A 17,017-nucleotide genomic window follows, 5' to 3' on the forward strand; every position below is an offset into this window, starting at 1 on the left:
AGTTTCATATGATCCATCTCTGACCTTTCCCTTCCTTGACTTCTCTGTCTCAATTTATGGCGATAGGCTATTAATGTTCATTATAAGCCCACCGACCTCCACAGCTAACTTGACTATACTTCCTTACATCCTGCACCATTCCATTCTCCCAGTTCCTTGTCTTCATCACCTCTGTTCTGATGGTGAAACCTTCCACAACAGCGCTTCAGAGGTGTCTTCTTTTTTCCTCAACTGAGGATTCCTCCCACCGTGGTTGACAAGGCCCTTGACCGTATTGACCATATCTCCCACACTTTTGCTCTTACCCCTTTCCCTCCCTCCCAGGACCACGATAGGGTTCTCCTTGGATGGGATATGAGTGGGCAAAAGCTTGGCAGATGGAATATAATGTGGGAAATTGTGAAGTTATGCATTTTGACAGGAAGAATAGGGGAGCTGAATATTATTTAAATGGAGAAAGAATGCAGAAAGCTGCAGCACAGAGGGATTTGGTCAAAAAGCTAGCATACAAGTTCAGCAGGTAATAGGGAAGGCAAATGGAATGTTGGCATTTATTTCAAAGGGAATGGAATATAAAAATAGGGAATAAAAGCAAAAAACTGTGGATGCTGGAAATCCAAAACAAAAACAAAAATACCTGGAAAAACTCAGCAGGTCTGACAGCATCTGCGGAGAGGAACACAGTTAACGTTTCGAGTCCGTATGACTCTTCAACAGAACTCAAAGATAGGGAAGCCTTGATAAAACTATATAAGGTACTGGTTAGGCCACAGCTAGAATACTGTGAATAATTTTGGTCCTCTTATCTAAAGAAAGATATACTGGCATTGGAGGCAGTCAGAGGAGATTCATTAGGTTGATCCTGAGTATGGAGAGATTTTAAGAGGTTGAGTAGGTTGGGCCTGTACTCATTGGAGTTTAGAAGAATGAGAGGTGACCTTATTGAAACATACAAGATTCTTTCGGGGCATGACAGGGTGCATGCTGAGAGGTTGTTTCCCCTTGTGGGAGAGTCTAGGACCAGAGGGCATAATCTCAGAGTAAGGGGTCGCCTATGTAAGACAGAGATGAGGAGGAATTTCTTCTCTCGGGGCGTAATGAATCTGTGCAATTCTTTACCACAGAGGGCTGTAGAGGCTGGGTCGTTAAGTATATTCAAGGCTGAGATAGACGGATTCTTAATCAGTAAGGGAATTAAGGGTTATGGGGAAAAGGCAGGAAAGTAGAGTAGAGGATTATCAGATTAGCCATGATCTCATTGAATGGCACAGCAGGCTTGATTGGCTGAATGGCCTACTTCTGCTCTTATGTCTTATGGTCTTGTCCTCACCTTCCATCCCACCAGCCTCCATATTTAATGGATCATTTTCCGCCACCTCCAGCATGATGCCACTACCAAATACATCTTCCTCCACCCTCCCCTTTCAGCATTCCAAAGAAACTGTTACCTCTGTGATACCTTGGTCCACTCCTCAGTCACCCCCAACACTTGGCCCCCTTCCCATGGCACCTTTCCATGCAAATGCAGGAGATGTAACATGTGCCTTTTTACCTCCTCTCTCCTCACCGTCCAAGGCCCCAAAGTAGCAATTTATGTGTACTTCTTTCAATTTAGTATACTGTATTCACTGTTCGCACCGTGGTCTCTATGTTGTGGAAACCAAACGGAGATTGGGTGACTACTTTGCAGAACACTTCCGTTCAGTCCACAAGCATGATTCCACCACCCTTCCCCAGCTTCCTGTACCCTGCCATTTTAATTCTCCGCCTTGCACTCATGATGGCATCTCTGTCCTTGGCCTGCTGCACTGCTCTGCTGAAAAAGCTCAATGTAAGCTTGAGGAACAGCATCTCATCTTTCAGTTAGGCACTTAGGGGCCTTCTGGAATGGGCGGATTTGTCCTATGAGGAAAGGCTTGTTGGGCTTGTATCCACTGGAGTTGAGGAGAGTAAGAGGCGGCTTAATTGAAACCTTTAAAATCCTTAGGGTTATGACACGGTGGATGTAGAAAGGGTGTTTCCTCTTGTGGGAGAATCCAGAACTAGGGGTCACTGTTTAAAGATAAGAGATCGCTCATTTAAGACAGAGATAAGGAGAAATTTTTTCTCTCACAGTGTTGAAAGTCTTTGGAACTCTCTTCCTCAAAAGGTGGTGGAAGCAGAGTCTTTGAATATTTTTTCAGGTAGAACTAGATAGAACTTGATTAACAAGGGGGTGAAAGGCTATCGGGGGTAGGCAGGAATGTAGAGTTGATGTTACATTAAGATCAGCTATGGTCTTATTGAATGGCAGAGCAGGCTCGAGGGGCTAAGTGGTCTACTCTTGCTTCTAATTCGTATGTTCTGGACTCAACATTGAGTTCAACAATTTTAGACCATAATCTCTGCTGTGTATCTCATTTCCTTTTCTATGCTTGTTTCAGTTTCTCTTGTTTTTGCTTTCAGTCAGCAACACACCTGCTCTAGGCACATCTTTTGTTTATTTCTTTTCTTGCCCCATCACCAATCCCTTTGGCCCTGGAAGACCAACCCTTCCATCATTTATTCCTGTCTTCCACCCTATCACAGACCTTCCTTTTGTCCTTGTCCCACCCACCCCTTGTTCAAAACCTATTACATTTCTAACTTTTCCTACTTCTGATGAAAGGTCACAGACCTGAAACTTCAACTCTGCTTCTCTGTCCATAGATGCTGAATAACCTGCTGTAGTATTTCCAGCATTTTCTGTTTTTGTTTCAGATCTCCAGCATCTGCAGTATTCTGCTTTTCGAGCTGTCCCATTACTGTTCGGCACTTCAGCATTTAGATCCTGTCACTTGTGTTCACTGTCCTCAACAAAATCTGGTCAAGTTGGAGATTATTCTATTGAACCACCTTCATATGCCCTCACTGTGTTGATATGTAGCTTACCTAGGTTTCTCTTCCATTTTCTCTTGTGGCCACTCTAAATTCATCTCATTACACCAAGGAAATCCACTTTCTGGTCCCTTGACTACATTCCGACTAAACTCTTGAGCACTGAACTTCCTGTCCCATATGCAAGCTACCATTGTGAACAGTTCCTTGTGCACTGTTTCACCCTTTAAAAAAAACCATCCTCGATTCCTCTGTTATTGCAACTGCACAAACTCCAGCTTCCCTTTCTTCTCCAAGGTCTGTCATCATGCTGTCTCCTCCTGAATTCATACCTACCTTTCCCGCAATTCCATATCTGAATGCTTCTAATCAGATTTCTGCTCATCTCAACAAAATGGCTCTAGCTAATCACAAATAACATTTTCTGGTGACTGTGGTACAGCATTCGTCCTCCTTTATCTCTCTGTTCATACCTGTGATCTGTTATTCAGTTCAGTGAGGCTGTGCTCACTCGTTTCCACTATTACCTATATGATGAAGTCAGACCAACTGCAGCAATCGCTTCTTTCCCCAACCCTCACAACATTACTAACAGTTTAGGTAGTGCAATCTGCCACTCTTCTCAAACCTGATGTCTTGCCTATAGATTTCGTCCCTTCACCCAGATGTTTCAGTTGAAAAAAAAAACAGCAGTACAATAATGCTTGTGAGAGGACTGTCAAAGAATGTTAAATTATGGATAGCTCTTGGTTACACCCTCATGCCACTAAGCAGTGCCCAAACTCTTTTCATTTACAACTCTTACACTTGTCAACAGAAATGGAAACTCCCAACAGTTTCGTCTTGGTATTAATTTGGAATAATTTAGAAATTGGGCAGGTCTCCTTCAGGTCCAGTCCCTGATATTTACTCCTGCTGCATGAAGCTCTGCACCTGGAGTACTAATTTTTAACTCTTATCTACATATTGCTTACTCACTGAATTGGTGGACAATATTGAGCCATTTTCTACATACACAATCATTCACTAGTTATAGTCTAAGGACATAACAAGGCTACTTTAAACTGTGACTGAGAACTGTCCATAAAGTGTGTTGGGCTTTGGTTTTAAAAGCTGGAAAAATGTGGTACTTCTGTTGGGTTCACTCCACCCCCATCCCAAATTAAGGTGTGACTTATATGCTGGCATTTACAGTAATTATGAAATATAGTCAATTGGAGGAGGAAGTGCTTTAGTTTTAAAGTTAAAAGCTAATTCTTAATTATAGCTTACTGCTCTTCCTACCCTTTTGAGTTTCCAGATTCAGTCAACAGCCACTCACTTCCTGTCAGCAAAAACACAAAGTATTCGCTGCTGTAGTTCTGTTTGGAGATCAAATCCATTCTGCCCCTTTCCAACAAGAGCTGGTATACTCCCACATCTGTTTCATTCAGCCCTATTAAGGGATTTTCTTTTCTTCCTGTTTCCATTTTCCAGGGAGAGTTTACACATGCAACATTAACCTGCCTTTACTCATTACAGATGTTGATAGACCTCCAGGGCTCTTCCAGCATTGTATATACCCATAAATGTTCTTGTTGCAGCCACCTTCCCTTTTACATTGCAATGCTTTGCATATTAATATTTGCAAAAGATGTCATAGATGCAAATGAAAATTAATTGCCAGAAAATTGGAATTATTACAAACTGGGTGCACTCACCTGTGCACCTGACTTTTTATATCATGTTTCCACTGAAAAGGCCTCTGTGTTAGGAATCTAATCTGACAATTTACTGTGTCGGTCACTAGAGTTATTTGTGTATTGATGCTAATATGCAATTTTTTAAAATGACCATTTAGCTGATATTGTTTAGGACCATGCCAATACACTGTGTGTGATGCTTTTAATATATTATTTCCTATTGCTCTCATTGGTCCAGTGACAGATTTGTAATCACTCTAGTGTTGTCCAGGTCAAAATGTTTGCATCATGCACAACTTATGACAGGAAGGCCAAAATGTATAATTACATTGCTGGGCATTTTCACTGTTCAGAAAAGTGAACTTGCATTTATAAAACACAATCTGAGAATGTCTCAAAACTCTTCTCCGCTAATATATTATTTATGATGTGCAGTCCCAGTTGCAATGTTAAGTGAGTTTAATACAAATATTTACAATAGCCAGCATTCGGCTGCTTCAAAATCCTGATAAAAATAAAACACCCAGTGTGACTGTGAATTTTACATACATCATTACATGTTATTGATATTCCACTGGAATCTCCTACTTTAATATTTTCAAAATCAGAGCATCAATACATCAGACTTCAACTAATACCACTGATCATATGCTTAAAGTTTCCATTTTAAAAGAAGAAACTCCCAGCCAGTAGATGGACATAAATCTACGCACATTAACAGCAGCATCATGAATAAAACACCAATCAGCTTGATTTATGTTTGTGTAGCATACCTTAGCAGCCGAATTGGAGACACCATGTGTGACATTTCGTATCAGGCCTCCAACGTTTCCATATTTGATCAGTCCTGAGACACCCTCTGATACATCGTTCAGAAGCCCCATGGGATTACCCAAAAAATCCACCGAGCCCAGGATTCGAGTCGCCTGACTCATCAACTCCTGATAATAAAGACACATTTTACTGCCTCTGAAACTATATTGTTTTTAAATATTCACTCTTAGGCACATTACAGGTGCTCCTTAAGAAGATGATTGTATAACTGAGTGGCTGGTAAGGCCACGTCAAAGACCAGATAAAAGTCAATTCACATTGGTGAGAGACCGGGTGACTCTCAGAGACCAGACTGGGAAGTTGTCTTTTCATAGGACATTCTTATGACAATTCAACAGCTTCATGGTCACTCTTTATTGATACCAGCTTTTTAATTCCAGATTTTTCTTTAAGCTGAATTCAAATTCTCAAACTTTTATGGTAGGATTTGAACTCCTGGTTCTCTGGGTTACTGGCCAGTAACAATACCAGTACAGTAACATTGCGGTACCCATTCAATTGAAAGAAGTGGTGATACAGAGCTTTGACTTGGAAAACAATTCAGATTTGAGGCCAAATGGAGAAAATCAAGATAAATAATTCAGGTATTTTTGATACGAGATTCTTTCCAGATATTTTCTCTTCATTAGTAATTTTGAAGTTCCCTTCACCACATATAATCTCCTCATTCCCCGGAGGCACTGACTCATGCTAGTATAGTTCCATCACCATTAGCAGGCATCCTGTACCCCACCCAAGGACACATTCTATGTGCAAAAACACAGAAACTGATCATCAGCAGGATATTGGGATATGGGGCAGGGGTGGGGATCATTGCACTTAAAAATAAGGGGATCGGTCAAGATCAATCCATAGTATCCTGAGTTTAAAATGGTCAAATGTAGTGCCCTGACCACTGTCCAAGCTGGAACTAGTTAAATTATCACCAACACGGAATTGAATCTCTGACCTGTCAATTATAGTCTGTATGATTCAATATCATACCACACAGTGCCTTTATTCTCTGAACCATGACATAAGTCACTGATCTGGACAACTGAGATCAGACAATACTGAGATCATGAGCAAAATTTACAAGTAATAGAGATGAGAGAGGAGTGGTTACAATTATAGTAATGAATATACATGGGATAATGATGTGTTACACACAGTAACAGATACGGCATTGCTTTAGGCTGCTCTAAGAACTCAATTTATTACAAATTAGTATTGACAGTTGGGAGTCAGAGATGTCACCAACTAATGATAATGATTCATACACATTGAGTGTGCCACTTGCAAATGTTTAAAGTTGCAAAATCTGTGTTCCCTTAAATAGTTGATTTAGTAAACACACCACCCTGTCTAGTATTGAGTCATGCAGGTCTGAAATGTCTCAGGTTCATGACCCATGTAAAGTTAGCTGATGTGAACAAAGCTGCCACAATTGGTCATTTTCCTTTTCCTAGGTACGGGGGCTGGGATGAGAATCAGCCAGAGTTCCCACTTTGTTTGGAATGTACACTTAAGTGGATCTTGGCGAGGGCAATACTGGGTTCAGCCTGGCTGCTCCTTGAGGAATTAAAGAGCATGCCATCATTTACCCTGTCTAGGTTCCCACATGAAGAATGACCAAACAGATTATGAACCAAAAGGTTTGCCTATGAAGCTCTCTTTGTGGTCAAAACAATGTAACTTTGCAATCCCAATACAGGGAGTAAGAAGAGTAGTTTGAAAATCTTAACAGGGATCCAGTATTGTGCACAATAAAACCAAGAAAACTAATAAACGATGCTTGGGTTACCCTAAACACTTGAGGGGTGGTGGTGGTACAGAAGTAAATGCTGTCAGAAGTAAAACACTGTTGATACTGTTCTAAAGTCTGCACAGACTAAGAACATAACAACATAATAATAGTACTAGGCTATTCAGTCCTTCAAGCCTGCTCCACCATTCAATCATGGCTTTAACTAACAACTTTTGGTTGTACTTTCATGTGCCTGCATCACTGCTTAGACTGAAAAAGTTTCTTAGAGAGGATCATCACTTCCTATTTGGGACACATTCACACACTGGAAAATATGAATTTTGTTCTTCTTGACCAACAATGCGAGATCTGACCAGTTCTACTGACCACTCTAATGCTCACCTCCTTAAAGTGCTTGAGAATATCATTGATGATAAATTCCTGTGTCTCATACGGGTGCACTCGGGTGTATGGATCCAAGTGAATAACTGCATCCTCAAACCGGATCAACCGGATTCCCAGAACGCCCCTCAAAGCCTACAACAACAAAAAAAGCACCAAATTGATACCTGCATGACAGCAGCAAAAGATCATGAGTTCTGGGAGTTCACAGTGGACGCTCAGTTGGAATGTCATGTTACAGGCAGAGAGGAGCTTCAGGTTGCTCTAAACTAACATGTCACTTTCATTCTATTCAGTGACAACTGGTATTGACAGCCAGTTGGGAGTGAAACCTGTCATAAGATTAGGATGATTCATATGGTTTGATCTTGTCATTTGCAAAGGCCAAAAGTCTGAATGTGGTAAGAACCTAAACAAAATGACAGGAATAAGAAAAGCCCACTCACCTGCATCAGTTAATTCCTCTAGTAATCCAACACTCCTATCTAACTATAATTGAATAACCTGCGATTTTACTTCTTTTGTCTTGCTTGGTGGATTATTCCAAACATATCTTTGAATCTTTTTCTGACATCTGTCTTAAATTTAAAATTCAGCTTGGCTCAGCTCACAGCACACTCACCTTTTAGTCAGAAGACAAGAGGCCAGATTTTTGTCTGCCAATGGAGGTGCAAAGCGAGTCGTGAAATGCTGAACTAATTTTTTTTTCCTGGAAAAACAATTTTCCTGTGCCTTCCTGACCTCATAATTTTTGTGGCGCTTTTTGGCAGGTTAGGAATGTCTTGGGTGCAAAGACACACCCACGTCTCTTGACGGCAGGGTTAGCAATGTGAAAACCACAGGAAAATTGTATTTTCTCCCACAGATAATTTGTGCGTGGTGTGGTTTTTGGAAGCCCTAGAAAAAATCTTCTTGGAAAGTTTATGACCACTGCGGGGGTGGGGGGGATCCTGCTGAAAAGTTGGGTACGTTCTGAAAAAGGGGTGGGAAGGATGAAAAAGGGGTGGGGAAGGATGAAAAAGGGGTGGGGAAGGATGAAAAAGAGAGGAGGATGTAAAAAGAGGGAGTGGGTCAAAAGGGTGGGGGAAGGGTGAAAGGGATGGAAAGGGAGCGGTGAAAGGGGATATGTTAAAGAGAGAAGGGAGCAATACCATTAGTTTTACATACTCTGGTATTTCATATAGGCTCTATCATATACAGATCTCATTGATAAATAACCAGTTATGGAGCCAGAAAAAGGCAACTGCAAGGAATTATAATACAAAGCATCCCATTCAAGGAATACACATAAAATGTATGCTACCCAAGCCAAGTTACAGGCTTAAATTAAAAAATAATTTTGCATAATTAACTACACACAAAAACACCATCTCTAAATTAAACTGTAAGTGAACCGCTTGAATTTGGCATTATTAACTGAAGTTGCTGCTCTGTTCCAAAAGATACAGCAGAAGGGCATGTCACTGGGCTTCACAAATAAAGTACAATAGCGGCTGTATTTCAGCCAGCTCTTGTTTACTATGTGCTCCTTCATTTATTATTTAGCATAAGTAATAAACTTATTGATATAAACAAAAAACTACTATGGATGCTGGAAATCCAAAACAAAAACAGAATTACCTGGAAAAACTCAGCAGGTCTGGCAGCATCGGCGGAGAAGAAAAGAATTGACGTTTCGAGTCCTCATGACCCTTCAACCTTCTGTTGAAGGGTCATGAGGACTCGAAGCGTCAACAATAAACTTATTGAACCCATTACTGTGGCCAGGATTGTGGAATCCTCTGGCTATCACCAACATTATCAAGCTTCTTTTGAAAAAAAAAGTTTGGTGCTCCTTAAGATGTATGCAGCGTGGCCTGAAGAAACTCACCTTGAGTTCGACAGGTAGTTTGCTAGAGGTGAACACACTCATCTTGATTTGTGGCATGCTGAGTTTGAGATTTTCAAAATAGTAGCGTTTTGCTGTCCCACCTTGCTCACTGTTCTGTTCAGGGGCATTTTCATCTGGTTTTTCTACATCTGTGAGGGAAGGAAGGAGACAAAGTGAAGCAAAACTTAAAATAATAGGCCCTTGTCAGCCCTTCATATCTGAGGAGTGAACTGCTCCTTAATAATGAATGCAATTAATAGGTAGTTTATGGGGCTTTGTTCTACAGACAACCAGGGCTAAATATGCTTATCAGCTACATGCCTTACTCAAATATAATTTTCGCTGCTCAATGATAAGGTGATGATGACAAGTATTTTAATTTGATATGAAACAATAATTAAATAATACTGATAGAAATTTCAATTAAATGTAAACTTTACACATTTATCAATTCACTAATGGCATCTTTAGAGAATCAAAGAGGGCTAAATCTACTGCAAGAAGTTTTCTTTTTAGAAAGATTGCTTTGTAGAATTTACTACAACCATATGGCAAGAGGTTCCCACGATCTTTTTCAAGAGCTCATACGCTGTGCAGCCATGTTTTGTGCTTACAAGTCAATGGTGGTCAAACAAGAGGAGGGTTATCTTCTAGCCTACACAGGGGAACCCCAACCCACCAAATCTCATCGCAGCTGCTCCAACGATCAGATAACATAGAGGAAAATTATACATAGGAGATTTCAACTTAAAACAGAACTTGAAACTGCATATGTACTTCTGTAAGTTTCTCTGTAGGTCTAAATTTAGATGACTTCCCATTCAAGTAACATAGTAAAGATCTTCCCTACCAGGCATACAGTTATATAAATGGACCATGGAATTTGCAACTAATTATTATAATTTTTTTCAATTTGTCACTAGAAACATCAAAAGCCTTGATCCTTCCTTCCAGGTGAACATCAATGAAGTGAAGTATGATGGCAGTTAGGATCAATAGTGGATGCCACTGAGAATTAAAATTACATGAAACTATCCTGCAAATTTTACAGCTTGGATTATAATGATTAACATATCCCACCAGGATTTCAAGGCTGCAAATTAATCGCAAGTTTCAGAAAAAAGCTACCAAGCTCTTTTGAGCTCCTCAATTAGTTTTCAGCCTGTAACTCATTGCTGCATTTCTGCTATTCTATATATAAATAATCCAAGCACCTCAATTAGTTTCTAGCCAGTAACTCACTCCAGATAGTTACTATTTCATACAACAGGAGTTGACCAAAGTTTTTAACCTTTATGGGCCATATAGGTGCAAACCAGAGAGCTCTGTGGGTCACGTAAAGCTTAAATCCTTGTTTCCTAAGTTTGCATATATCTCAAGCTATTAATATGAACAGCTTGCAGTGTTCCAATTTGGAATTTATCCAACAATGGGGCAACAGCTCCAAAAATGGTTCTTTCCAAACCTCCAGACCAAAAAAATACCAACAGAACAAATCAGCGAGTAGACCTAAGCATAAATAGACTCGGGCTCATGGTTTGGATTGCCAGGATCCAGGTCTCAAATGGCCCTGCTCTAGACAACTCTATTGCATCATTGGAATCCCTCCACTGGAGGTTGTGACTGATGGAAAATGCACAAAATGTTTACAAAATATCATAGACCAAAGGGTTATAACAGAGTGGAAATATGTAAATGCTTCATAGTTTTCTAACAAAGTAATTCTAATTTTAAAAAAGTCCTTGAACATGTCTGCTATAGGTTCAGTAAGTAAAGTCACAGAGGCTCAGAAGACTAGGTTTGACTTTCATTATGTGTTGAGTTTGTTGACCACAGCCTCCCTGAGCTCAAAAGGGATAAGTAAAGAGGAAGATAAATGAATCTCTGATCACCACTCAGAGGCCCTGCTGGAAATCTACATGTGCTCAATCGGTGGTACCTCTGGAAATCTCTTACTACCTAGCTTACTGGCATCAATTCAAAAGCCCTTGGGTGCCAGGCCAGGCTGTAGACAAGTTATTCTATGACACATACATTTCAATGTTAGTTAAATGCAAATTAAACCGCCTCGTGGAATGACAGCAATTTAATTTGGTGTAATGAGCTTTTGTAAAGAGATGTGTACTGTAATGAGTGTTCTAAATATCCAGTAAAACTGGATTGTACAAATAATTGAAATCACAAAACTATGCATCCCAAAGCCAGGAAGGGTAAACAAAGAGTTAATTGTATAATTAGCAGCCTAAATTATTGAACTCTTCAGGGAGATTGCAGTCCTCTGCTCTTGCCATGTGCGCTTTCAACTTGAGTAAATTAAAGCTTCTATATGCAACAAACTTCTGGTTGAATTTGAAACATTACTAAACAATAAATAAATATATTTACAAAGGAATTGGGTAATACATTGACATGACTTAAGCAAACGATTCCTTTCACCTCTGGGATACGAGTTCAAATCTAGCCTGACTGACTGAATGAAATTCCCTCCTTCTTGCCTGCAGTAATTCCCAAGACAAAATAAACTGGCATTAGCTCAGTGCAACTCCATGTGTGTGTGGGACCACAGCTTAAAATTAACCCTAAATGAACATCAATTGACAATCACAAAAGGGGGAAAAGAATGGTTGATGTGGGAAAACAAAATATTAACACTAGTACTTAAGGGATAAATGCTGTTCCTAGGGATTCAGGAATAGAAAAATCAAATTACACATCAGGCTTAAAGAAAATAATTAGTAGGAATGTACAGCAGAAAGGTTAATTTTCTCTCCATTCTTTGAGATAGCATCGACAAATGCCACAATGAAATTTTCTACATGATTTAAAACAGATTGTTAAGACAAAATATAAGCCTATTATTTTCTCCCTTTTGGTATCCCATGTAGAAAACTTGCAACTTCACTTCTCAAGTGAAAGAAGGTAGATGAGTGACTGCGTCTAAATTTTTTCCAACAGTGCTTCCGAGTCAGCCCTGGTAGCACTCTTGCCTCTGTGTCAGAAGATTGTGGATTCAAGTCCTGCTCCAGGACTTGAGCACAAAAATCAAGATTTACACTTAGTGCAGTACAGAGGGAGTGCTGCACTATCGGAGGTGCCATCTTTGAGAAGTTAAAATCAAGGCCCTCTGTGCCTTCTCAGGTGGACATAAATGATTCCTTGGCATTATTCCGAAGTAGATCAGGGATATTACCCCTGGTGTCCTGGCCAATATTTATTGCTCAATCAACATCACAATATTAGATTATCTGTTGCTGTTTGTGGGAGCTTACTTTAGTGCAAATTGATGGGCACACTTCATACATTATAACAGTGGCTATGCTTCAAAAGTACTTCATTGACTGAAATGCACTTTGGGACATCAATTGGTTGTGAAAGGCAAAATAAATGTAAGTCTCTTGTTTTTGTTTTAGCTGAGAAGAGGCAAGTGACAGTGGCTAAGCAACAAATCCAGTTTTGTGGTTAGGCTTATTGAGCAGTATTCATTGTAGAATTTGTACATAAGTGAATACATTTTCATTTGGTAAGTTGCTTTTAAATTCTTCATCTTAAATTGTTTGAACCACTGCCACTACATGACAGTCCAATACCCCACCAGTGCTTTATCCTTCCATAATGCAACTCAAAACCCTTTCTAGATGTGACTCAAATGTGAAAGGATAAAACCTGCAACTGTATGGTTGTGCATTTTTAACAGTTCAGGCAGATAATTTCAGACACCCATCATTGTTTTTGCAAAAATTCTTGAGGCAACACTGAACTCTCCTTCCAATTTCCCCTCTCTCCACAAGAGAGGTATCATATGAATACAGAGGGAACGACTCATCAAGTCTATTAGTGCTAGTTTTTACACAAATCAAAAATAGAAAAAATAAACCTGCTTTCAAATACTTGTCTATGTCTGGATGAAGGCCGCTGTTGCTGGACAATTATGCTACAGACTCCTTCATCCTAGGGTGTACCATTCCATTATTTTCTGGACTCCCCAAGAGATGGGACACGTAAAATGGATAACTCAGTCTTGGTAAACAGTGCCTAGGAATTCATGATAACTTTTAGCAACACATCAGTATATCAACATAATGCAATGGGCAACCTTGCGCAGTTTCCAGAATCCAACTTTAACATGCAATGGGACAATTGGCAGCAGTTATTGTACTGGGAACCCAAATAAGATCAGCAACCTGGTTAATGTCTCATACCTTGATCCAATTGCCCCAAGCCAAAGAAGTGCAGCAGCTTCAGTAAGAGTTTCTCTTCGATTTGAACTGTTAATTTCCGCACTGTGATCATAAGATGCTGCAGATTCAGAAATGTCACATAAAATGAGACAACTTAATAAACATTATAACTTATTTCTTTGGCAACAAACCCCCAAAACCAAGTCTAACAAACTTCCTTGATTACCACTGTAATTTTAGCACTACTATTTTCAAATATTTTCTCTACTCTTTTTTTCACCCCTCTCCAAAACACATTTAATACTAACAGGTGAAGGTACCCTGTTCATAAATCCTCAAGTCTCTGTAATTGGTTACCAGATAGTGACAGAACCACTGATTCTCTTGCCCCTGCTGTGAGTTGCTTTCTGCTTGATCCTGTGCATGTGGGAAGTGCTACTTCTTAACAATGATGAGCGTGCGTGCATGGAGGTGGTGGGATGATATAAGGAAATTGGGACAAAACAAACTGAGAAAATGATGCACTGCAACACTGCCCACTATTTTTCAGCATCCAGAATTTGGTCATAATTTCTAGTGGTCTAACTTAAAATGCCAGGCATTGCACCAGAGGCCAGTGATGCTAGAAATTATTGCAAACACTTGATATACTTGAGCCTACGGAGTTTGTTTGAATTTATTCTGCAGATGCACAGACTAGCAGTACAAACTACAATCAGATTTTCAAGGCCATGGTGATGGGTTTGGGGCTCGTAACACAAGCAAAACTAAAGACATGGGGCATGGCAGAATGAGAAGTGGTAACAGCTTTCAAGTTCTGCAGCTAGAAGTTTGATTTCTGGTGAGTTGAACTGCTACATTTGATTTCTAGCTTGTTCTGAGTTGGTTGATTTCAGCCAAGGCAGCAGCTGAAGTGTAATTGGCCTCATTACTGCAGCTTAAGGGGCAGGGGGAAGGGGAGTCAGCCAAGGTTCATGCTTAATTCCAATTTGGTAACCCTGCTGAAAAATGTTGGCATGTCAATGTATAGTGAGGACAGGACCGGGCTCAGCTGTGATGCCCTTCGAAGTCAAATTGCATGTTGATACTTTATGCCTTGGCTCACTTATTAAGACAGGCCACTTGGGTAAAGTATCGGGGCTGCCTGCACTTGAGGAATTGTCTGCAGCATAAGACATTTCCTTTGAGAATGGGAAGAAAATCTGGAAGCAAAGGACACAACTTTAAAATAATTGCTTCAGTCAAACTTAAAAGCTCCTTTTACACAATGGTGTTAGTGCCCAAATTAAACTAGCATGGATCTCATTTGTATAGCAAACACCTGCTATTGAAGGAACTTACTACAGCATAAAATAAAAACTTTTGTGCTGGGTTTTGGTTGTTTGACACCAATGCTGAACCAAGAATACAACACTGTAATGGGACTGCTGCCTGTACTTAATCAATGCTCTAAGATGATACCACCAGGAAAATGGGAGATTTTGTGATCAAGAAAGAGTGAGACAGATTGCAGACCCAAGTAAATACATGGAACTATGTTCCCTTTTAGGAATGACTCACCAGTAGGAATGGGCCTCCATTTAAACGAGTTTGGGTAGACAGCCTCATCAATGCTGAGGGAATAGGGGGATATCATTGTTTTCACCCTTATCTTGAGACTGCAGGATGAAGCAACCTTTCATTGTTGGGAAACCAGAGTCTGGATGGTTAACCAGACATGTAAGATGGGGGCACCTTCAAATTCCACGTAAACGGACATCATTCCTTGGGCAGATCTTATAGGTTGTGTTTGCCACCTGGTGGCCACAAAGGATGCGCAAAATCAGATTGGCAAAAGTCACTTTTCTCCCCTCAAAATTTTGGAAGCCCTCCATTATGTTTCACATACAGGATGACATGTTGACAGGCTATTCGGCTACAGTAGCGCTTCACAGTCAACGTTGTGCCTATTCTCACCTAATATCCACGCCCATAAATTTTCTTGTAGCAAACACTGGCTAGTGAGCAAGTGCAGAAACCCTAGCTGAGTGTTCCTCTATTTAGGACTACTACAGTACTGCAACTGGTGTCCCAGCTAAGATCAGCTGAGTCTGGGAATCAAACCTAAGGCCTTTTGGTCTACATGGCTGTGTTTTGCACTAGGTGGTAGGTATCTCTATAAATGAGGCAGTTGAGAGTAGAGGTCTATTCAGTTTTATTGGAAGCTACTGAATGTTCAAAGCGGCTTACTATTGAAGGTAAAGCTGTGGGCCTTGTGCAGAGAAACTAGAGACAACTGAACATCAATCTCCATGATAAACGTTTGATTCAGATCTTATTTGTTTTAAAAACCCATCTAAACTCAGGATGAAAGGTGTGCAAAGAGTTAGATGAAGAGGGGCACGAGGAAGCTCGTGTGGAGCATGGACAAGTTGGGCCACATGTCTTGTTTCTGTTCTGTATTTCTCTACGTTATTGTGCATTTCACCAAATAATATAGAACACATCAGTATTCAGAAACTTAAAACAGCGGCATTACTGGGCACACACCTTGAAAAGTTCAGTCAGTGCACTCTTGCTAGGGATCTTCATTGCATTGATCTGAACAGCAGGGCCTGTTTCAATGCTATCTATTTCACTTTCAAGGCTGTTGGGGGTCAGTGAGAGTATCACAGGTTGCGTTGTCCCCAAGAGCTGGTTATCAATCTATTGAAATACAGAAATAAACAAAGTCTTAGAAGCATTTAATATTTAATATTAAAACAACAAAAAAGTTGGCCTTTGTCCTTGTATGAGCAAACATGGTTTTCCAAAGAAATGCTCTTTCACCTACAAACCTAATGGCCCCCCAGTACCCTTTTAATGGAGATTCATGCTATCAGGAGCATTTCCCAACAAAACTAACTGCAAGCTCATGAATGGTAGAAATAAGCCATAGGGATTTACAAGTAGCCGTCATGTCCTCGCCAATAAAGTGTCTTATTCCCATCCTAAGGGACCTGAACACTTACTGCAATACCATTCCATAGATGCTGACAACCTCACCAAGTCGGATCTAGACAGCAAATGTTGGCAGACTGTTTGATCATGGGGGCATCAGACCTGATTCCATAGATCTATAACAATTTAGAGCACAGATGGACCCCCTGCCGACTCTTTGTTAATGCAATCCAAAATTAATCTCACTGCCCCACTCACTCTCTCAGACTTCAATGCTTTTCTGCTACTGAACTATAGGAAATTCTCAGCTGCATGAAGATAAAGCAAATCTGCCTATTGCTGCCCACCCCCCCGCCCCCCCCACCCCCCCACCCCCCAACTCCTCCATTTCGATCGTTCTCATGCTCCAAACAGTCACCTGAGCTATATGCTACTTCCCTGCCTAGGCTTGAACCTGAACCTTGAAGTTCCAAACTGCAATGAGGCAAGCTTGCAATTCTTTCACCACTCTGCCATTCATACTATTGTAGGATGTGTTTTCAAAATATTC

General features: G+C 40.4%; 1 protein-coding gene across 1 annotated transcript in view; it reads right to left on the reverse strand.

Annotated features, from left to right (window-relative positions):
- vps13d (vacuolar protein sorting 13 homolog D) overlaps positions 1-17,017 on the reverse strand; it is a 280,943-nt gene that overhangs the window by 67,569 nt on the left and 196,357 nt on the right. Inside the window, exons 60-64 of the mRNA XM_078558176.1 lie at positions 16,078-16,233; positions 13,570-13,666; positions 9,371-9,519; positions 7,501-7,635; positions 5,312-5,479 (exon numbers count right to left, since the gene is read on the reverse strand). Of these exons, the coding sequence (XP_078414302.1) occupies positions 5,312-5,479; positions 7,501-7,635; positions 9,371-9,519; positions 13,570-13,666; positions 16,078-16,233 (705 nt within the window). The remainder of the gene's footprint in view (positions 1-5,311; positions 5,480-7,500; positions 7,636-9,370; positions 9,520-13,569; positions 13,667-16,077; positions 16,234-17,017) is intronic.

Source organism: Cetorhinus maximus, chromosome 15 (assembly GCF_964194155.1).
Source record: "Cetorhinus maximus chromosome 15, sCetMax3.hap1.1, whole genome shotgun sequence".
Lineage (NCBI taxonomy): Eukaryota > Metazoa > Chordata > Chondrichthyes > Lamniformes > Cetorhinidae > Cetorhinus > Cetorhinus maximus.